General features: G+C 42.9%; 1 protein-coding gene across 1 annotated transcript; it reads left to right on the top strand.

Moving 5' to 3' along the window:
- The first annotated feature begins 324 nt into the window (after positions 1-324).
- On the top strand, positions 325-23,859 carry Ppp2r3c (protein phosphatase 2 regulatory subunit B''gamma). Its single transcript, XM_059279826.1, has 13 exons — positions 325-726; positions 4,532-4,659; positions 5,025-5,129; positions 5,696-5,808; positions 9,456-9,553; positions 10,800-10,870; positions 13,687-13,819; positions 16,004-16,059; positions 16,136-16,211; positions 16,905-17,041; positions 21,086-21,223; positions 21,723-21,782; positions 23,563-23,859. Exons 1-13 carry the CDS (start codon positions 669-671, stop codon positions 23,749-23,751), a joined length of 1,362 nt encoding a protein of 453 aa, XP_059135809.1. The 5' UTR covers positions 325-668; the 3' UTR covers positions 23,752-23,859.

Below are 23,859 nucleotides of genomic sequence, written 5' to 3'. Positions count from 1 at the left end.
CGAACGAAGTTCACTTAATTCAACACTCACCACACCACGCATGCTTACAGTAACCATAAACGCGGTGAAAACTACAGTACCCACAAGGCACCGCGCTGAACGAGCCGCCCGGGCCTGAATGGCTTGGTTGCAGTTCTATTGAGCCTGACGAAGATAAACAGAAAAAAGAAAGGCAGTTTCGAAGCTTTTAGTATCCAGAGCAGCTGAAAACGGCTGCTGAAGCTTCTGTTAAATCTTGGAGACTATTAAGGCCTCCAAGAGCGAGAACAAAATGTGACGAAAGTGCTTTTCTCAAGTCGGAAAAGCCAATGGATTCCTGCAATCCTGTGGTGCGCACGCGCCGAAAGGCCCCCAGCCAAGAGCTCACGCGGGCTTCTTGCTGGCCTTTAAGATCAGGTTTGGTGAGCTGGGATACTCCCATAAGAAAAACCAATTTTTCGTCTATTTCATGTCTGCTTTTCGCCCCTGCTAGCGTGATCGCCGTATCCGGATCAGACACAGCCTTCGGGTTTTTGCCTCTGCAGCCAAGGCTTCCGCCCGGGTCCAAGATGGCGTCCGGGCGTCCTTCTTAACTTCCACCTGCCTTGGTGGCGTCTGACGTCGGAGCTGGTAGTGGGTGGGGCGGTTAACAACCCGCAAATGTAGGGTCCTCTGAGCGGGAGTCAGCCATGGACTGGAAAGACGTGCTCCGCCGGCGCCTGGCGTCGCCCAACAAGGATCCGAAGAGTGAGTTCGGGAGGGACCGCCCGCTAGATAGCCCGCCCCAGGCTAGAAGTGGCGCCGGGGGGATGGGGAGGAGGAGGAAGTGCGAGTGCTACTTTCCGCGTCCGGGAAACTTACCTGACAAAGGAGCCAGAGCGGAGTGTGCTTTTAGCGATCCGCGGAGGGCTGGCCCCAACTTCCCTGGTGAATGACCTACAGGGAACAAAAAGCGCAACTGTGGCCCCCGTTTTCCACGATCTTAGGCTTATGAGGAATAACTGAGACCCTTGGTTCCCTTTGAGCTTACCAAGACCTGTAATTCATCCTTATACCTTTCCCCCTGGAGACAGGGTGTCACCATGTAGCCCAGGCCAGTCTTAACTTAGACCCTCCTTGCCCCAGTTTCCCGGTGCCTGCCGCCTTTTAACTCTTTTTTTGCTGAACCCTCCATTTTAAATATCATTAGTCCGTTTTACATTGTTCGTTCCCCGGTCCTTCACACTTGGCTTGCGGGTCAGTCTGATTAAATTAAAGGATTTAATTCCACACCAGCACCCAAGCAGCTGAAAGGAACGGGCTAAAGAAAAACAGAACTGGGCTAGAGAGAGGTCTCAGCCACTAAAAGCTAGACTCACCACCAAAAAGAAAAACAGGACATGGTGAGTTCTCACTTAGACTCCATGTCCACTAAGCTGAAGTATGTGTTTTTAGTCGCATCTGCAAGAAGAGCATTTGCTCTCCCACACTTAATTCCCCTCATCTTCCCAAGGCTCCAGTCTGCCCTCTCCATTGTTCACCTTCAATTGATGAACTTGTTTTCAAATACGTCTGTCTCAAAGAGGAATTGGAAACAGTTAAAAGAGAACCTTAACTCTTTCCACTTACCATTTCTCTGCGGTGTTAGGTATTTATCCTTACACTCAACCTTCACCTTTAATTTGAATTGTCACCTTAAAATGAATTGTCACCAGGCAGTGGTGGCACACACCTTTAATGCAAGCTCTCGGGAGGCAGAGGCAAGTAGATCTCTGAGTTTGAGAACAGCCTGGTCTACAGATAGAGTTCCAGGACAGCCAGGGCTACCCAGAGAAACTCTGTCTCTAGAAAAGAAAAGAATTGTCTTTACTCCTAACTTGGGTCCCTCCAATCCCTCACTTGATTACATTCCTTTTCATATACTCAATGGCTTCTCTTCAGTTTTATCTTTCTCATACATTATCAATTTTTTCTTTTCTCCTCAATCATTTCCATTACCACTAACGAGCATGTTGTAGTAGCCTGCATGCATGGAAGTGTACCATGTTTGTGCAGTGCCTGCTGAATGAAGGAGAAGGCTTTATTGTAGCTATAAGGGAGAGGTCAGCCAGAGGCATCTGGAAGGCTCCAGACTGAGTATGGCCAGCAGAGTAGACCAGGCCATGAGAGAGAGAGAGAGGGAGAGAGGAGAGATGGGGGCAAGTGACCAAGAGAGCACATGGGAGCCAAGAGCAGAGAGCCAAAATCCAGAATGGATGAGTTATAGAGGATCAGAAGCTGGAGGAAGGGAAGCCCAGCCCCATGGCTGGAGACCTTTAGGGCAGGAGATGGGGTAAGAAGTGCTGAGAGGAGCCACAGATACTGAGTAAGGCTGAGAGCTGCCCTGCACCTCAGTTAGCCATTTGTCCCTGCAAAGGCCGGAAGAGGGTATTGGATCCCCTGGAGCAGGAGTTATACATGGGTGTGAGCTGCATGTGAGCACTGGGAAACAACCCAAGCCCTCTCCAAGAGCAGCAAACCTACAGAGTGTTTACTGCTCTTAAACCTACTGAGTTATCTCTCCAGCTCCCCACCAGTGTTTGCTACGTTTCTCTTCACCTTTACTAGGAATACTACTACTGTGCCATGAGTGTTTAACAGCTTATCTAGATTGTGTGGATAGTGTTAATAGTCCTACTTAAGGCTGTTGACATCAGTGCAGTAGATCCCATCCATTGACATCAGTGCAATAGATCCCATCCATTGACATCAGTGCAGTAGATCCCATCCATTGACATCAGTGCAGTAGATCCCATCCATTGACATCAGTGCAATAGATCCCATCCATTGACATCAGTGCATAGATCTATCCATTGACATCGGTGCAGTAGATCCCATCCATGTGCTAAATCTCATTTGCCTTCACAAGGATGTATTCTCAAGGATAACCCTTTACCTGTATCATCAGGCTTTCTTAATCATTTTCATTAGCATATAAACATGCTGGTATTTTTCCCAGTTAAGAAACTTTCTCAGGCTGGGCGGTGGTGGCAGAGCCAGGAGGATCTCTGTGAGTTACAGAGCGAGATCCAGGACAGGCACCAAAACTACACAGAGAATGTCTCAAAAAACAAAAACAAAAAGAAACAAAAAAAAAAATCTTACTGTGTCTTATTCCTGCTTGTGAAGAATCATTAGTGACCCCTTAATGGCTAAATTCATTGGTCCTTTTCAATTCCCATTTTATTTGCAAAATTTTTCAGTTTTCTCCAATTGTACTAAACCATGCTAAAGAAACTGTAGGCTTGGTTCAAGGTTAAAAGTTAATATGACTGGTACAAGAAATGCTATGAAAAGTACTGAAGAATCCCCAGTGTCACCTTTGGAAGAAAATGAGACAGAAAAAAATAGTTTTGAGAAACTAGATGGTAGAGTTGAAGAGCCCAGTGAGGCTGGCGTGCAGGTATCCCTGAGGTTCTGAGTGATCAGAGGTGATCTGGACCTGTGGTAGAGCCTGTGCTTTCAGAAGAGAGCTAGCAGGGATCTGGGATCTAGCCGTGGTCACTCTCATCTATAATCCCAGCCCTGGGGAGGCTGAGACACGGGGCTTGTCACAGGCTTGAGGCCAGCCTGAGGGCAGAGTGAGACCCTATTAAAGAAATAAAGGAGCCTGGAGTCTGGGGTGCAGCTCAGTGGTGGAGTGCTGGCATGGTGTGCACACCACCCAGGATTTGAACCTCAGTACATGCTGGCTCCATAGATGATTATCCTCAATGAAGAAAAATGGCTCGGGGAGAAAGTTACCTGTCAACAGCAGGCAGGTTGGAGGGCAGTAGAGCTCTGAGTCTTGAGCCTCAGAGAGTGCTGTTCTTTGTTTTGTTATTAAAGACCAACTGCAGTCCTGGGGCCGAAATTATATCAGGTCAGGGGCTGTGCCTGTTCTGCTTCCTCTGGCCGCAGTGGCCAGCACAGGACCCTGTGCAGTAGGTGCTCCAGGGTGTCTGTTCTTGTTTCTGGCACTGAGACTTGAACCCAGGGCTCTGTATATGCTACCTAAGCACTCTAGCACTGAGCTGTCCTTCTAGCCCTAGCAAATACTTCTGATAGGATGAATTGAAACACTTTAAAGTGAGACAGTAACTTGAGGAAGAGGCAAGCTTCAATGATAAACCCAAGTACAGGGAACACCCTGATTCTCACTGGACTGGACAATTCAGTGGTTGATGTAAGGAGGCTATTTCAGGGGAAGGCAGTATTTCAGGTTAGTCCGTTCAGTATCTAAACACATTTTTTTTGTTTTGTGTTTTGGTTTTTCGAGACAGGGTTTCTCTGTGTAGCTTTGCGCCTTTCCTGGAACTCACTTGGTAGCCCAGGCTGGCCTCGAACTCACAGAGATCCTCCTGGCTCTGCCTCCTGAGTGCTGGGATTAAAGGCGTGCGCCACTACCACCTGGCTAAACACAGTTTTGAAGGCCTTTTTGTCAGTGCAGATGTTTTAACTAGACTTTACTGTATAGGCTATCCTGAGTAAAAATAATATTTGGTGTTTATGCTTTTTCTCACCTTTTTTTTTTTTTTTTTGCTATTGTTACTAGGGAAAAAAAGTGAACAAGAATTAAAAGATGAAGAAATGGATTTATTTACCAAGTACTACTCAGAATGGAAAGGAGGTAGAAAAAACACAAATGAATTCTATAAGACCATTCCCCGGTTTTATTACAGGGTAAGTGTTGTTTAAGTGGAAGTTCCTGAATCTGTAAATGAAATGTAATTTCAAAAGTGGGATCCAAAGCATATAGTTTTAAAATAGAGGATTACATTGAACATTTTGTACATTTAATACAGTTGATTTATCACTATGAGAAAATACTTTGAATCCACTAAAATCTTGTACCAATAAGTCGATCCAAGAAGGCAAAGTTGTTACTCCCCTTTTTTGAGCTCTTCTAATTTTTATTGTAGATATTAGTAATAAGAATACTGTTCAGTGATGTAGTCTCAGCAGGCATGCTGGCTTTGCCCAGACTGTTAAGCTAGTCCTGTTTAATTTGATATTGATGTAAGGTGACTTTTCCAATGTGATTTTAGTTGCCTGCGGAAGATGAAGTCTTACTACAGAAATTAAGAGAGGAATCTAGAGCTGTCTTTCTACAGAGGAAAAGCAGAGAACTCTTAGATAATGAAGAATTACAGGTATGAGTAGACTCACATGGCTTTAGCTGTTACCCATTTCTTTCTTGTACTTAAGTCGTGCAGGATTTTGTTATGCCTCTTTGAATTCTCGGTGCAGAGTAGTACTCCATAGGTTTCTGAAGCAGAGCATGTATACGCGTACCAGAATCAGCTGCTGAACTTGCATGGCCTGATTTCCAAGGATAGTGCTCTTAAGGTTTTGTTTCTTAAGTTCCCACATAATCCTAATGGGTTGTCAAGGTCTGCAAAACAGTGCAGTATCGTCCTCTGCAGAAGTTCAAATCCTAGCCCCCTGCCATGGTGTGACTTTAGGCAATGGACTTGATACCTTTATGCTTCAATTTTCATGTGTAAAGTAGATCGTGCCTACATTAGATAGTTACATGGATTAAAGAAGCAATATATTTTGAAAGCTTAAACTTTAGTAAGCACAATAAGTGTCAGTTATTTTATTAATAGTCAAAGTAATGGGGCATAGATTCACCTTTATTAGACAGAAAGGGTGCATTTACCTTCTTAAATCCACTGTTAACTTATAACATTTCCATTTCCCTAATTCTCTTAAGAACTTATGGTTTTTGCTGGATAAACACCAGATACCACCTATGATTGGAGAGGAAGCAATGATCAATTATGAAAATTTTTTGAAGGTTGGAGAAAAGGCTGGACCAAAGTGCAAGTAAGAATAATGTGATTTAAAGAGGAACATGCGGTAGACATTTTTATTGCCTCAAATGTCAATGGAGTTGAAGTCAATGGAGTGACGTTTGACTTACTACTTTAAGTGACTGAAATGTGATAAAATTATTTAGAGTCAAGGAAAAATTGGAAGCTGGGGAGATGGCTTAGTCTGTCGGATTCTGAGTGATCGTATAAAAGCTGGGTGCAGTAGCATATGTGTGCAACCCCCAGCGTTGGTAGACCATAGGTGGGCAGATCTGTGAAGTTCTTTGGCCATCCAGCTGCTCAAATCAGTGAGCTCCATGTTTGGTGAGAGAATCTGTCTCAACAAATAGGGTGGAGAGCATTGATCCCTGCCATCAACCTCTGGCTTCTGCATGTACCCACATGCACATATGCCCACAGCCGCACAAACATGTACTGTACCACGCATACAAAAGTGTTGGTGTGGAGTTAGTAAGAGCAATAATACAAAGCTGGGTGTGGTGGCACCTGTTTGTAAGCCCAGCACATGAGAGGTTGATGCAGGGGATAATCACAAGTTCAAGGCCAGCCTGAGCTCCATAGTAAGTTCCTGTCTCAGATGAAAGAGAGAAATAGGATACGTTGGGCATGGTGGTACACACCTTAATTCCAGTACTCTGGAGACTGAAGCATTCAACTTAATGAAATATAATAAAACTTACAGCAAAAACAAATGGTGCTATGAAGTTATTAAGAAAAATAATACCACTGAGTATGGCAGTATGCACCTTTAATCCCAGCACTCAGTGGACAGAAGCAGGTGAATCTCTGTGACTTTGAAGCCAGCCTACTCTACATACCAAATTCCAGGCTACCCAGAGCTACATAGTGAGACCCCATCTCAAAAGAGGGAGATAGAGAGAGGGAGGGATGATGGGGTGGGGGAGGTTGGGGGCAGGGGAAATACCAAGTTGGACATGGTGGCATATGCCTGTCATTTAGTACTCTAGAAGCTGAGGCAGGAAGATTGTAAATTCAAGGTTAGTTTTTGCTGTACTGCATAACAAGATCCTGTCTTGGAAAAAAGAAAAAGAATAAACAAAATAATGCCATGTAATGATTCTATGTGTTCGTTCCTTTTTAAAAAAAAATTGGTTGGTTGGTTGGTTGGTTTTTTGAGACAGGGTTTCTCTTTGTAGCTCTGGAGACTGTCCTAGAACTTGCTTTGTAGACCAGGCTGGTCTCCAACTCACAGATATCTGCCTACCTCTGCCTCCGGAGTGCTGGGATTAAAGGCCTGCACCATCACTACCACCCAGCTTATTTATTTATTTTATGTGCATTGATGCTTTGCCTGTATGTATGTCTGTGTGAGGGTGTCGTATCCATTGGAACTGGAGTTACAGACAATTGTGAGCTGTCATGTGGGTGCTGGGAATTGAACCCAGATCCTCTGGAAGAACAGCCAATGCTTTAACCTCTGAGCCATATCTCTAGCCCGTCTTCATTCCTTTTTAACATAGCAGAGATTTACTTTTTCCTATTTATAGTCTTCTAAATATAAATATAATATAAATATAAATCAGATTCACTTACTATGAAGCCAGTTTTAAGGGCACACAAAGGTAAACCAAATGGTAAACTCCGCTGACCAGAGCTGTATGAGTAGAAGATGAAGTATGTGTCTACAGCCAAGAGCTGGCCGCCTGAGGTGCTGGCTTCACAGCCAGATTGGAGATGCGTACCCAAGAGCAGGAACTGCAGTGTTCAGACTCCAGTGGGCCTTCTTGGATGTTTAGTGCTTAATGATAATTTATATACTTACATGGTCTCTACAGCAACCCACATCCACTTAAACACATAATATTTTCTATTATGTGGTTAGAAGACCATGATACTCCTTTGGGACAAACTCTTTAATGTAGTTTTTAAACTATTAATGCTGTTCAGCATTTTGAAATATGAACTATTAATTAAGATTACAGATAACCTTTTAAATACTATATACATCATGACCAGTGTATTAAATCATTTACACTGTATCTAATGTCCTAGGAAATTTTACTGCAAGATGCTTAGAGTAGACACCAGTGGGACATGCTCAGTAATTGATCCCATAGGTAGAATTATGGTCATGATTTTAGTGTCTGTTCCTTTGTCTTACGAGACTAGAAATGCTGCATTTACAGAACATGGTGTAACCACCCCGGGAATGTGATGGTTCTTCTGTGAGCTGTTACAAGCTCCAATGTGCTCGCTGTGTAAGCGGAGTCGGAGCCAGTTCTCATCAGAAGTACTGGTAGTGGTTTTCAGGTGCCTTAGAAGATAGATCCCCAATCCTTTGGAGACCAGCAGAGACGGAGACAAACCTTCAGAAAGTCTGCCAAGAAAAATGCTTTTTTGTTGTTGGCTCGGCTTGGCTGGTTTGATTTGATGTGAATCGGTCTCACTCTATCCAGGCTGACCTGAAACTCACTCTGTAGCCCAGGCTGGTCTCAAATATGTGGGAGTTCTCATGCGTCAGCCTCTTGGGTGCTGGAATTACAGCATGCACAGTCAGCTGCCCCTTTCTTCTAAGCATCTTTCTGATACTGAGAGTAACTGTGCACTCGGTATTTAAAGGGAACTCTTCAGCTGGGTATAGTGGCACATGCCTTTCATCTCAGCATATAGGAGGAGAGGCAGGCAGATCTCTGTGAGTTCAAGGCCAGCTAGGGCTACACAGTGAGATTCTGTCTCAAAAACAACAACAATAAGGAACTCTGGGGAGGGGTGTTTTCTCACTCATCTGACGAAGCTCATATCCTGCTGGAGTTTTTCTTCTAGATGCTTTGGGTTTATTTCTTTCTCAGTATAAACTTCTTCAGAATGGCTGATATTTTTATTCAGTGCCGCATGTGTCTGTTTAGAAGCTCTGTTACTGTCTGTACCCGGGAGCAAGGTGAGATGGCACAGTAGCAGTTGTTGGAGCTGCTGTGTCCAGATCCATCAGATTCATGCAGGCATCCGCAGTATTTGTTCCTTTATCACCTTTTTATTTTATTTATTTTATTTTGTTTTTTCAAGACAGGGTTTCTCTGTGTAGTCTTGGCTGTCCTGGATCTCACTCTGTATACCAGGCTGGCCTCAAACTCACAGAGATCCACCTGCCTCTGCCTCCCAAGTGCTGGGATTAAAGGCGTGCACCACCACCACCACCACCACCCGGCCCTTCATTATCACCTTTATACACAGAAACAGGAGCTGGAATATCAACCGCTCCGATTTCATTCTCCTTCCTTCCTAAGGTGTGGTGGGTAATGTGATGGATGACTACCCAGCAGCCCTACTGATTTTCCTCCTGCAGCTTAGGGGCTCCACTCTGCATTCTGGCACTGGAGGGTGCCTCTGCAGATGGGCCTGCCCCTCACTGTGGCTAGGCCAAGGGGCCGTCACGATAGGCAACTGAGCCCAGGCTTCAGCAGGTGAGGGCATGCATGCACCTAGGTCTCATTCTTTGAAGAATACGAAGAAAGAATGCAAACATTTATAACTTACTGTTTCAAATTTTGAACTATGGGGAGTCTTTATTGTCTCTTACTGTGATTTTTAATTGTATGAATTTATGTTGTTGGCTAATTCTTATAGACGTCATTTTTGTACTGTGCTGGTAGACCATTTTAATTTTTATTCCTTTTGTAGGCAATTTTTTACTGCAAAAGTCTTTGCCAAACTCCTGCATACAGATTCCTATGGGAGGATTTCCATCATGCAGTTCTTTAACTACGTCATGCGAAAAGGTGATTTGTTGTGTGTGTGAGTTTGAACTTTCGTCTGGAATCACGTAGGCATTGGCCTGTGCTTTTCTATTACTTTTCCCTTGTGGCATGTTTTTTCCTATGCTATTATGGTTCTGCTGTACACCGTACAGAGGTACAATTTTCTGTATTAAAATTGAATTCATTATTTTAAACAAAAGCCTCATGTACCCTAAGAATGGTGGCGAAGTAGAGATCTCAAAAGCAGAAACCCTTTTTCTTTTCTGGGTCACATGAACTGTCCCCAAAGGGCCTTCCTAGTCAGTCTGTCCTGTTGGCAGTGTCCTCACTTGCTGAAGTTATGTCTAGTGATGGTGTGAAGGAACAGATGTACGCACAGGGTAGAAAGATGTGATCAAGGCGTAACCCTGAGAGGTTCACACGGTCTGCACAAGTCTGTTTTGTGGTTGCTGGTAAAATGTTGAGACTCCTTAAGCTCAAAGAGCTGGTTCCTGATCTGCGAGATCTCCGCTGTTTAAGTAAGAAAGCAATTGCTGTTCATAAGCATCTTGAGAGGAACAGATTCTAATAGAGAGCTGAATTCATCAATTGGCATGATACTGTAAGACCAAAGGACTGCTCCCTCACTGGGAAATCCGAGCCTTCCACAGCCTGCCTTAGTGACATGTATTTGTCTGACATGCTTGAACAGTAAAATCACTTTAATTCTTTTAAAGAGCAGAACAAGAGTTTTAATGGGTGGTTTGAAATAATTTCAGTTTACTGGTAATTTCATTTCACTAATATATATGTCTGAAAGGATGGTCTCAATAATATATATGTCTGAAAGGTCTACCCACAACTGTTGTCTTGGTTTCAAGAAGCCTGTATTAAAACATTTGGAGTTGTTATGAATCTTCTAAGTGCTATATGGTCTGTGGAATCTACATGTACCATTGATAACTAATAGATTTGATGCAGTAATTAACCACAGGAGATACAAGCTTCACTGACAACACAGTGTGCCAACTCTCCCTGTTGGGTGGAACACAGGTTTACAGTATCCCCAAGGGCATCAGTTACTGTAGTAATCATGGCAGAATTGTTGGAATCTGCCAGTTCATGGCTTTTTTCTTTTGGTTTCAGTGGTTCAGGGGTCACTGGTCACTTAATTATGGCTTTATGGAATTCCGGAACTGGCCTGCACGTCTAGTCCAGTATCTTACTTTTCTCATATGCTGAAGAACAGATCTGAGTATTTACATGTCATTTCCTTGTTTATTGTCAGTTTGGCTGCATCAAACAAGAATAGGACTCAGCTTATATGATGTTGCTGGACAAGGGTACCTTCGGGAATCAGTGAGTATTGATCTAAATTTAATAAACATTATAGATACCAAAATATTAACATTAATCATCACTAAGTAAGCTGTAGTTACAGTTTACTTTGGTTTTGTCTTCATAGCTTTTGTTTGCCTGATTTTACCTATGTAAACATGTTAAATTTAGTATATAGTGGCCACATAATTGATCTGTAGGCTCTTTTCTTCCAGCCCTTTAAAAAACAATCTTCTGATCTTTTTAAAAGGAAAATGAAGCTGAGCATCATAGCACATGCTTCTAATTCAAGCACTGTAGAGGCTGAGGCAGGAGGATATTCAGAGTTGAGGGGTAGCTGAAGCTCCATATAGAGTTCCAGGCCAGCCTGAGCTATAACAAAACATTATCAATGAATAAATAGAATGTATTTAAACAGGTTTTAAAAATGGTTGACGAGAGTGGAGTGTGGTGCCCCATACCTGTAATGCTAGCTTAGGAGGCCAGGATACAAAGACCACTGCCAAGCTGGTTAGGACTATGTACTGAGACCTTATCTCTGAGATCCCAGGACAGAGACGGAGACAGAGAACAATACCAAAGAAAAAAGCTTTGGAGTTCTGTTTCTCCATCTCCTTCGTATGTGTGTGAACTGTGCATGTTCGACATGTGTGCAGGCAGACATGGAGACCTGAGGTGGATGTCGGGATCATCTCCAATCCCTCTTTCTTCTTCGTGGAGGCAGGCTCTTTGAATCAAACTCAGAGCCTGCCACATGGCTCGTTTGCTAGGTAGCTTTCTCTGGAGATTCCTGGGTCAGTCTTCCAAGGCTGACGTCACAGGTGGACCGTCACGCCCACTGGCATTTACAGAGGTTCTGGGATCTGAACTCCAGTCTCACACTTGCAAAGCAAGTGCCCTAACCACTTAGCCATCTCCCTAGCCGGCCCCTCTAGAAAGAGATGGGGTAGGGCTCACATGTGCCACAGAACACGTGGAGACTGAAGGAAAACTTCCTGGAGCTGGGCCTCCTTCCACCTTTCCACATGGATTTTAGTACTCAGGCTCAGGTCTTTAGGCTCACACAGAAGCGCTTTACCTGTAAGCCATCCACCTCGACAGCTTGGCCATTCTCATGGATGCGTTATTTTATTATTTTGATAAAGACCAGGAAGTTTCTTTTATAGACTAGAGGAAAAATCTGAAGTGGCTTTGCTTTTACCCGTAGGTTTAGAGGGACGTGATAAGCTACCAAGAGGACATTTATATCCTGTAGGTATTCATGTCATTAGGCCTGGTTAGGAGTGGGATTAAACCTCATGACCCAAATGGCTATGCTGCTTACGTATTTTTGGCAGTTATCTAAATTATGTAGCTCTCTTTTGGGGGGGGGCTTATTTTTTTTCTCCAATACGGAGTCCTCTTTTAGAGCTTAAGGGAGAATATCAATAAAGCTAATGAGTTAATTATTCAAATATGTGTTTTGATCATCATCTTATCCCTTCCAAGGAAAGAGTATCATTCTTGTGCTTTAAGATTCAGATCAACATTGTAGGAAAGGGCTCTTGCCTGTCTCTGTACAAATGGAAGCCAGTGGGGCTAGAACAAAGTGGCAGGTGACATCAGAGAAGTTGATGGTGACAACATATGGAGCCTTTTAGGCTAGAGTGGAGAGTTCAGGTTGTATTCTGAGATTCAAAAGAAGCCAGTGAATGTTTCAGTGAGTTACCAGGGTATGGTTTGGTTTGGGTTTTTGGTTTTATTTTTTGTGTATGAGTATGTGGAGGTCAGAGAACAACTTGCAGGAGTTGGTTCTCTCTCTATCATCTGGACCTGGGAATTGAGATCAGGTCATCAAGCTTGGCTCTAAGCGCCCTTACCCACTAAACCATCTTGCCTGGCCCCTGGTGTCTAGTTTTAAAGATCATTCTGGATGAATTATGGGAGATTTTAAGAGCATAGGATGGAGGCAGAAATAATAGGCTGCTGTCTGTGGTAGCAGTGTGAGGCAAAAATGATAGTGGCCAAGATGAATGGTGACTGTAGAAGAATTTAGAAGCACTTGTCAAGCTCAGTACTTAAGAGGCTGAGGCAGGAGATTACTCACAAGTTTGAAGCTAGCCTGAGATACATAGTGAGACCTTATCTCACCACCACCACCCTAAAACTACCCCCCAAAAGCTAAAAATACATCCATTCAGTTGACATTTTGGATATCCTACCGTCACCTCTACCACCCAGAGAGAGAGAGAGAGAGAGGGAGAGAGAGAGAGAGAGAGAGAGAGAGAGAGAGAGAGAGAGAGAGAGATCACTCACCTTGCTGCTAGATCGGACGTGTGTACAGGGAGTGGGACACTGGTAAGGGAAATGGAGAGACCAAAGTTGGGAGAAAGCAGATGAAAGCAGGAGGAGCGGGGAAGAGCTCATTCAGACACCAGGCTGAGGAGCCTGTTCTTTTAGGAACTTAGATGTCTCTGTCTACCAGGCACACATGTATAGAATGTTAGAGCAAAAAATAAAGTTGTTAAAATGAATATAAAGCACCGCAGGAGACTTGTGTTTGTTCATTTGGAGTTTGTAAGACAAAGTCTTACATTGCAGCCTTTGTAGCCGGGCTGGCCTGGAGCTTGCAGTGATCCTCCTGCCTCTGCCTCCCAAATGCTGGGACTATAGGTGTGTGCCGGGGAGTTTTAAAGATATTACCTTGGGTCCTAATGTTGTTTCTCTTCTGTATAAAATCCTCCGAGCAAGGCAGTCTTAAGGGAGAAGGGTTCATTTGGCTTACAATCCAGCTCCTAGTCTGGAAGATTAGCGAGGAAGTCAAGGCAAGGCATTTAACCGTTTTGTTTTGTTTCCAGGACTTAGAAAACTACATACTGGAACTTATCCCCACTTTGCCACAATTAGATGGGTTGGAAAAATCCTTTTACTCTTTTTATGTTTGCACAGCAGTTAGGAAGTTCTTCTTCTTTTTGGATCCTCTAAGAACAGGTAAAAAAAAAATATGTAATTTAAATATGAGGATATTATTATTGCATACTATCTCAATATTAGACAAGTCTCTTCCATTTCCCTTTGTTTTCTAATGTCGGTGACATAATCTGGCAAATCTCAGAAGTGGACCAGTGTACAAGACAGCCACAGTGCTTTGCTTTCTGTAAGGATCTTTCGTATATTCTCGCACTGACGATAACCAGCTATTCGATGGTGGGATGTCACCTACTGTCTCAGTGTTCTGTTGCTGTGAAGAAACACCATGACCACTGCAACTCTTGAAAAGAAAACATTTAATTGGGGCTGGCTTACAGTTCAGAGGTTTAGTCCATTATCATCATGGTGGGAATCATGCAGGCAGACATGGTGCTGGAGAGGTAGCTGAGAGTTCTACATCTGGATCCGCAATCAGTATTTGAAACCTCAAAGCCCACCCCCCATGACACACTTCCTCCAACAAGGCCACACCTCTCCTAATCCTTGTCAAGTAGCATCATTCCCTAATGACCAAGCATTCAAATATAGGAGCCTGTGGGGGCCATTCTATTCAAACCACCACACCTACCTGTAGCTAGAGTTTTCCTGCCTGGCCCACAGTCAGGACAAATCTCTCTCACCTGCCAGTCCCACAGCCCCTCAGACTCGACCAAATAAACACAAAGACTTATATTGGTTACAAACTGTATGGCCGTGGCAGGCTTCTTGCTAACTGTTCTTACAGCTTAAATTAATCCATTTCTATTAATCTATACCTTGCCACGTGGCTCATGGCTTACCGGCATCTTCATATGCTGTTTCTCATCGTGGCGGCTGGCAGTGTCTCTCTGACTCAGCCTTCCACTTCCCAGCTTTATTCTCCTCCTTGTCCCACCTACACTTCCTGCCTAGCCAATGGCTAATCAGTGTTTTATTTATTGACTAATTAGCAACACATTTGCCATACAGAACATCCCACAGCACCTACCCTCTTAAGAATTTCCTTTATGCTGGGCGGTGGTGGTGCATGCCTTTAATCCTAGCACTTGGGAGGCAGAGGCAGGCGGATCTCTGTGAGTTCTGGCCCAGCCTGGTCTACAGAGTGAGTTCCAGGAAAGGTGCAAAGCTACACAGAGAAACCCTGTCTGGAAAAAAAAAAAAAAAAAAAAAAAAGAATTTCCTTCACACTGGGCAGGCAGATTTCTGTGAGTTTGACCTGGTCTACATAGTGAGTTCTGGGACAGCCAGAGTTACATAGTGAAACCCTGTCTCAAAAGGAAAAAAAAAGTTTCCTTCATCCCTCGAAGTGTGACCTGGGTGACCAGTCACTGTCACTTCTTCCAGTTCTAAGGAGCCCCACAATTACATGATCTGCTATCTGTGGTGTATGGCATAATTGCTCTCTTCTTTATGAAAAACTTGTGTTTGAGAGGCATTTTACTATAATGTAGTCTTTCACTTTCCTAACTGGTGGCCAGATTAGTAAACATAGAAACCCCAGATTTTTCAGTGAGCTATACCCTTTTAATTAGTTATTAGGCAGAGTCTCACTGCATAGCCCAGGCTGTCCTTGAACTCACAAAGATCTGCTTGCCTCTGCCTCCTGAGTGGCTGTGATTAGAGGAGTGCGCCACCACACCTGGCAAAAGGCACTCTGGAGAGAGGGGCTTTGGTGACATTGATGACAGGTGCTGGAAGCAGTCTTTCAGACACGTGAGCCTTACCGTCAACAGCGAGCGTCTCTCCAGCCCCACCCCTCATTACCAAGATTGTCCCTAGTCGCAAAATATGACACAACCTTTTGCAGGTTCTGATAGCACAATTTTAGTAGGAATTTACTGCTTAGCTTCTTATAACTGGAGGCGTGAGGCCAGCCTGGTCTGCAGAGTGAGTTCCAGGACAGCCAGGGCTACACAGAGAAACTCTGTCTTGAAAAACAAAACAAAAAAAACAAGTAAATATGTAGAGATTTTGTGGGTTATTGGGGTTTGTTTTGTCTTTTTGTTGGAGTGTTTTTACTTTGCTTGTGTGTGTGTGTGTGTGTGTGTGTGTGTGTGTGTGTGTGTGTGTGTTCAATGTTTCAAAATAAGGAACCTAAGAGCTAGATGTTTATCATATGAATTATATGATTGCCTTTGTAAAATAACACCTTTAAAAAATAAGTTGTTCTCAAAATGAAATTGTTTTTCATTATATTTTTTAAAGGGAAAATCAAAATTCAAGATATTTTAGCATGCAGCTTCCTAGATGATTTACTGGAGGTAAATATTTATTAAACTACTTAATTTTGTCACATGATAATTGCTATTTTCTAATTATATTTCTGTGTTTCTTTAGCTAAGGGATGAGGAACTGTCCAAAGAGAGTCAAGAAACAAATTGGTTTTCTGCTCCTTCCGCCCTGAGGGTCTATGGTAGGATCCCCTCTAAAGTTCCATTACTCATACCTCTGTTTAGACACAGGCTATTTCCTTAAGACCAGAGTGTTCTCCCACCTGAGGGTCAGTACTCCAGGTTACTAAGATGTCCTTACTTTACTACTGTTTGAACTTTCTGGAACTCCTGCATAGTTGCTATGCTGTTTTCAGTAGAACAATGTAATCTGATTCATTTTCATGGGCTCGAACAACAGCTATTGTCTTATTTTGATAGAATGCTGTTGTCAGGATGCACAGAGACGGGTATTGGGGAGCGATTTGGATTTATCAAATCTCATTTGTTTTCTATTATATCATTTTGGATGGTCTCCTGACTCACTTAGGATCTGTTATTGCTGACTTAAGCTGAAAGCATGTAGGTGCTTCTTATTGATCCACCAAGTTTAGAAACCTGTGAACGTTCTAACTGATTGTGAACTGAAAACAAAAATGTAAGTGAACTAGGCCAAAGATCACAAGCTTCATAATGGGCTTTTTGTGGGAATTTAGCTTAGTAGTTGTTCCAATCAACATCTGAAGGATGGCTAACTATTACATGTAAGCCACTCCCTTTACTACCAGTCAATCAGACTGTTAGGTCACAAAATGACATTTTGTTAGTGTCCAGCCTTTGTGATGAATTAAAAAATATTTTGGTCCTGAATATGTTCCTATATTCTTTTTTGCAAGGTCAGTATTTGAATCTTGATAAAGATCACAATGGCATGCTCAGTAAAGAAGAACTCTCCCGTTACGGAACGGCAACCATGACCAATGTCTTCTTAGACCGTGTTTTCCAGGAGTGTCTCACTTACGATGGAGAAATGGTATTGAAATCTGCTGATAAATTTAAAAAGTCTAGGCTCCTACATTTTCCATAAGCTATTTTCTTGATGTAAATCAATAGTTTTTTGTTTGTCTATCTGTCTTAAAGATGGGGTCTCAGGTAGACCACACTGGCCTTGAACTTGGTTTGTAGTCAAGAATGACCTTGAACTCTTGACCCTCATGTCTTGCCATCGCAAGTGCTAGAACTACAGGAATGTGCCAGCATGCCTTGCTTCCTTCAGCATTATTAATACCAGTCTGTAACAGGTTCTTAAAATTAGTATCAGTGATTAATAACCTGATCTTAAAATGTTAAGTCAGTGGAATTTCTTGACATTCTGAGTCTGTTCTTAAGGAGATTCAGTTAAAAATCCTTCCTTCTGGGCTCAGAATTTAATATTTCCTCATTTCATTGTCAGGATACCTAAGTATACTGATACTCCTAATAAGGAGTGTGAACTAGTAAAAAGAAAAATCTGAACATCCTGTAAAACATTCCTTTTTTTTTCTCCAGACAGGGTTTCTCTGTGTAGCCCTGGCTGTTCTAGAACTCACTCTGTAGACTAGGCTGACCTCGAACTCAAAGATCCAGCTGCCTCTGCCTCCTGAGTGCTGGGATTAAAGGTGTACACCACCACTGCCCAGCCTGTAAACTATTTCTATATAATAGTTCAGTCATTAAATTGCCAGGTCTGACATAGACCTTGTATGCTCTGACTTAAGTCAGGCCCATTGCCTTAATCGTTTGAGACAGAGGCCCCCTCTGTTGAAAGGCTGGTTGGGACTTACTGTGGAGGCATTCCTGCTGAAGTCCCCAGTGCTGGGGTTCGGGTGTGAAGCTGCCATAGCCAGCTAAATGTGAGAGTCGTGTTGGATTACTGTGTCTGCATTAGTAGCTGAAGATATCTAGCATGCAGTTGTCCTTTTCCCTCCCAAAATACATGGAAGTCTAGTTACTTAATTTAAGAACTTAGATCTTAGATCATATAGACTATACAGGTGTTATAGAGAGGTAGGGATTTTGTTTAATATTCCCTTTAGTGTTTTTAGAACACTTGAGAAAGAAAATTTTTTAGTGGGTGGTGGGAGACTGGGTCTCACTATGAAGCTTTGGCTGGCCTTTAACTCACTATGTAGACCAGTCTAGCCTTAACTTTGCCTCTGCCTCAGTGGTGCTGGGGATTAAAGGCATATACCACCATGCCTAACAAGAAAGCTTTTTTAAAAAAAAAAATAAATAAGATCTCACTCTGTAGCCCTCACTGACTTGGAACTCACAGAACTGCCTTTGCCCTCTGAGTGCTGAGATTAAAGAGGCGGACCACTGGGCTGGAGAGATGGCTTGGAGGTTAAGAGCACTGACTGCTCTTTCAGAGGTCCTGAGTTCAATTCCCAGCAACCACATGGTGGCTTACAACCATCTGTAATGAGATCTGGTGCATGGTGGTGCAAGCCTGTAATTCCAACACTGGAAGATGGAGGCAGGAGGATCATGAGTGTAAGGTCAGCCTTGGCTGTATGAAACCGTTTTACAAAACAAACAACAAAGGGCCACAGAATAAAGCTGTTATGGGGCTAGGAAAGGTGATGCAATCCAGAACTCAGGAAAATGGGGCAGGAGAATTTGGTTTGAAGTCAGCATGGGCTAGACTGTAAGCCACTGGTTCTCAACCTGTGGGTCATGACCCCAGAGGACCATCGGCAAACACAGATATTTACATTATGATTCATAACAGTAGCAAAATTATAGCTATGAAGTAGCAATGAAAATAATTGTATGGTTGGAGTCACCACAGGAGGAACTGTGTTAAAGGGTCACAGCATTAGAAGGGTTGAGAACCACTGGTGTAGAACATCTTAAAACAAATAGAGAAACAGTAAGGACATAATTTTCCAGACCAAGGCTGCTTAAGAAATAATCATACAAGCCGGGTGGTGGCGGTGGTGGTGGCGGCGGCGGCGGCGGCGGCGGCGGCGGCGGCGGCGGCGGCGCACGCCTTTAATCCCAGCACTCAGGAGGCAGAGCCAGGCGGATCTCTGTGAGTTCAAGGCCAGCCTGGACTACCAAGTGAGTTCCAGGAAAGGCGCAAAGCTACACAGAGAAACCCTGTCTCGAAAAACAAAAAACAAAAACAAAAAAAAGAAATAATCGTACAGATGCGTGAGCTCTTAGGTTGTATTACGCCACTGTGTGCAAGCGGGTTGTTAGGCAGCACTACTCTAGACCAAGAGCACAGGAAAAGTGACTCCACAGCTCTTGACATAGACCATTGGCGTCTCATCATAAACTGATACCTTCTGGGGAATAACAGGGCATTAAGTGGATGGAGCTAAGCCATAGGGAAGCTCCATCTCCGTAACTCACTTTTGCTTTGTTTGTTTGTTTTTAAGATTTATTTATTTATTATGTACACAGAAGAGGGTGCCAGATCTCATTACAGATGGTTGTGAGCTACCATGGGGGTGCTGGGAATTGAACTCAGGACCTCTGGAAGAGCAGTCGGTGCTCTTAACCTCTGAGCCATCTTTCCAGCCCTTGTTTTTGTTTTTAAGACAGGGTTTCTCTGTGTAGACTGGCTGTCTTAGAACTTGCTCTGCAGACCAGGCTGCCCTCAAACTCAGATCCGCCTGCCTCTGCCTCCTGAGTGCTGGGATTAAAGGTATGCGCCACCACTACCTGGCGCAAAGAACATTTTTAATCGTATTCTATAAAATCTTTTCCAAGAATGTGAAGTTCTTTTCCAAGTGAGTATTCTTTTTTATCATATAAGACAAGTATTCTACCAGGCATGGTGGCTCACATCAGTAACCACAGCTCTCAGGAGGCTGAGACATAAGCTCCTTGAGTTTGAAGCCAGCCTGAGCCACATAGTGAGTTCCAGGACAGCCTGGGGTGAGTGAGGCTGTTTCAACAAGCCAAATGAACTAAAAACGCAAGTACGTAATTTTCAAGTGCCCCTTTCAAGATTCAGGCATTCTGTTCTGTCCATGCTTCTAGCTTCCATTCGTCTTTTTAAATTTTTCTGTTTGTGTGTGTGCAAGTTTACATGCCTGTGTGTATTAGAGGGCTACAACTTTAGGTGTCATCCTTAGGAATGCCGAGACAGGATCTCTGATTGACCTGGAGGCACTAATTAGGTTAGATTGGCTGGACGCCAAACCCTTAGGATCCTCATCTCCACCTCTCCAGCATCAGCACCACAAATGCACGCCACCATCCCAGACATCTTTCCATGGGTCTGGAGATTGGACTCAGGTCCTCATGCCTGTGAGGTAGCACTTTACAGTTGAGCCAGCCTCCTCATTCTATTGGAAATCATCTGATTGCTTGTTGCTTTGGTTTTGGAGAAATAATTGCAGGCCCATGCTGGCTTCAACTCAGATCCTCCTGCTTCAGCTTTCAGAGTTCTGGGTTACAGACCTGATTCTGTTGACTGGTTCCAGAATCCATGACTGGTATCAGCATCCACAGATGCCCCCTGTGCTGGCTCCAGTGTTCTCGCATCATCTGTGGTCTACTTATAATCCCTAATAGTATAAATGCTATGTAGTCGTACTGTGTTAAGTACTAATGACAGGAAAAGTCTACGTTAGGTGCAAATGAAAACTTTTACCCAAATATTTTCAGCCCACGGGTAATTGAACCCACAGACATGGATGAGTGGGTTCTGAATAGCAATTTAAATAGACTGATGTTCATTCTAGAGAAAATAAATTCTTCAAAGAAACTAAAATGAAATGAAGACATAAATTTAATGGCAGCATAAAATAACTTAATCACTGTCTTGACAATTCTGTAGTATGGAAGAAAATTATAGTTTAAGCAAATCTTCAAAAAAAAAATGAGCTGGGTTTCTCGGAACTGTCCTAGATTAGTGCCTACGTAGAATTCCCAGAAACCAACATTAAGTGCACAAATGGGTTTATTTCATATTTAAAAAAATTAGTTAAATTTGTCATCTCTGATTACAATCCCTTCATCTTGGCAGATGCTCATTTAAAATTCCACTGCAGACCCTGTGTGAATGTTTTCTCTTCTGTAGGACTATAAGACCTACCTGGACTTTGTTCTTGCCTTAGAAAACAGAAAGGAGCCTGCAGCTCTGCAGTATATTTTCAAACTGCTGGACATTGAGAACAAGGGATATCTGAATGTCTTTTCCCTCAATTATTTCTTTAGGGTAAGTATGGTTTGGGTACAGGAGCATTGTTATCCTAAGATATATTAAACTACTTAGTTTAAATTACTTATTGACAGTTTTACCTAGCTTGATCATAAATTTAAAAGGATTCCTATAATACATAAATTTAAAGTAGAAATCAAGTCTGTTTTTTGTTCCTTCTATGTTTAGGAAATACATAATGATAAAGTCAAGCTGACTTTCTTACACATCTTTCAGTATTCTCTTTTGGAAACAAATGTGAGGGCTGAGCTAGCCTTGGGAAATAGAAACTGCAGCCTGCAGCCTTAACCCTCCTTCCTCTGCCAAGTTCTAGATAGCTCGGTGTAAGCGTAGAAAGGGCCACGGGTATGTTCGCCCAGTTACAGACTGGAAGTGGAGCAGTCGGAAAGACTGAAGCTTAGACTTACAGCGTGGGACTATGCAGGAACTGGAGTGAGAAGGGGTGGGAATTATGGACTTCATTTTTTATTTATGGATTTATTTCCATTAAATACAGGCCATACAAGAACTAATGAAAATCCATGGACAGGATCCTGTTTCATTTCAAGATGTCAAGGTTAGTCTTTATTTACTTACATAACATCAGATAATATAACCATAATAATACTAAGTAATGTTTTATCCAGTATTATATGAAAGTAATTTATGAACTATGAAACACTATTCCAAGTCAGATTTTTGTTGTCACTTGTTTGGAACTGATTCTTAAATCATCAGAAATAGAGACAAATTTGGATTTACTGATTGATATAGTTGATAATTTCACTGTCAGTCTTGTGTTCTCATGGAAACATTCATTTTATTTGAAGAGTGTCAGCTTGCATCCTTGAGCAGTCCTTTTCATTGTACTCCACATTCAGCTGGAGGACTATTCAGACTCGAGACCTTTTTTGGTCTCAAAGAGCCTGCATGCTTTGATTCATTCGATTTAAAGAAACATCCACTTTCGATATGAAAACTCGGTACTGGAGCTGGAAAGCCGGCAAAGCCGGTGAGAGTACCAGAGCCCTGCATTTTATCCCGGCACTCTGCAGGGCGATGCTGGGCAGTCCAGGGACCCGAGGCCCTCCTCGGCCCTCTGTAGGTCCGGGCACACACGGAGCATTCACACAGATACATAAACAGAGATCTAGAAAACCACTGTTATGTGAAACACACGCTGCTCCCTGGCACTTAGTCAGCGGTTCACCAGTTAGGAAGAAACATCCAACAGGACCTTTTTGGTTTAGTTGAGTAACATAATAAAATACCCTAACCAATTTAACCAAGAATAAGCCTGAAGGGACTATTCTGAGACAACACATGGGGGAAATTCCAAACTTTGTAACATGAATTTAAGAACCAGCACTTGAATCTTCAACTAATCTGGAAAGAAGAATGCACAGTTTAAAAGTTTATATTTTATGAACCTGAGTTACTCTATAAATTTTTTTAATGGAACTGTTTATAATGTTAATTACTAAATATTCTTGAGTAATTTTACGACACAGGATTAGAAAATGCCTGGTGGTGGTGGTGGTGGTGTACGCCTTTAATCCCAGCACTCAGGAGGCAGAGGCAGGTGAATCTCTGTGAGTTTGAGGCCAGCCTGAGGCCAGCCTGGTCTACAGAGTGAGTTCCAGGACAGCCAGGGCTATAAGAGAAACCCTGTCTTGAGAAAAGAAAAAAAAATTAGAAAACAGGTTATTGCCTTGCAAATATTTATACTGTATATTTCATAACATAGAAGAGGTTCTTCTACGAATTCTAGTTAAGTCTTGGCACAGTTTTGTTATTTTGCATGACTAACTCTTTAATATGGATTTCCATTCTTGCCATACTGGGACTAGAGTAAAGGTGCTGTGATTATTGGAAGTGAAGTTTTGTCACTGTCTCTGAACCTCTGGAATTTTTAATATGTAGCTCAGCTCTTACTCTAAAGGTATGGTGACATAACTTAGTGGCAGAGTGCTTGCCTGGAGGGACATCTTGGGTTTGATTCCCAGCATGGGGGTGAAAAGGTTATGCCCAGACTTCGCCCCACCATTAGAAGGCAATAAAAAGTACAGCAGTTAGTTGCATTCAAAGAATACTGTGGTCGATGGCTCTGCCATGAATTGGCTATGAGCTTGGATTCTGCTCTGAGCCTGTTTTCGTCATCTTTAAAATGAGAGATAATTATCAGACAGCTAAGGAACTGCCCAAGAAAAGTCTGTGTTAAGGAGATGCCCAGCAAGTGGAAAAGACAAGACTGGAATAAAAGTTGTACAAGAGTTCCAAGTCCACCCTGAATTTTACATCACTGTGTGACAGAAACCACTTTGCCCAGCTTTCATTATTATCGCTTTCTCTTACAGGATGAAATCTTTGACATGGTAAAACCACAGGATCCTCTGAAAATCTCGCTTCAGGATTTAATCAACAGTAATCAAGGAGACACAGTCACTACCATTCTAATTGATCTGAATGGCTTCTGGACTTACGAGAACAGAGAAGCCCTTGTTGCAAATGACAATGAGAACTCTGCAGATCTCGATGACACATGAGCTCTGGAAGACAGGACCACCTTCCTAAAGATGCCTGAATGCTGCATGCAAAACCTTTGCCGCAGAATCCTTAGAAACATTCTAAATAAAACTCATCACATGCCTGTA

This window comes from Peromyscus eremicus, chromosome 14, assembly GCF_949786415.1.
Source record: "Peromyscus eremicus chromosome 14, PerEre_H2_v1, whole genome shotgun sequence".
NCBI classification, from domain to species: Eukaryota; Metazoa; Chordata; class Mammalia; order Rodentia; family Cricetidae; genus Peromyscus; species Peromyscus eremicus.
Note: the sequence above shows the minus strand (reverse complement) of the source record. Positions and strands in the feature narration are given on the sequence as shown.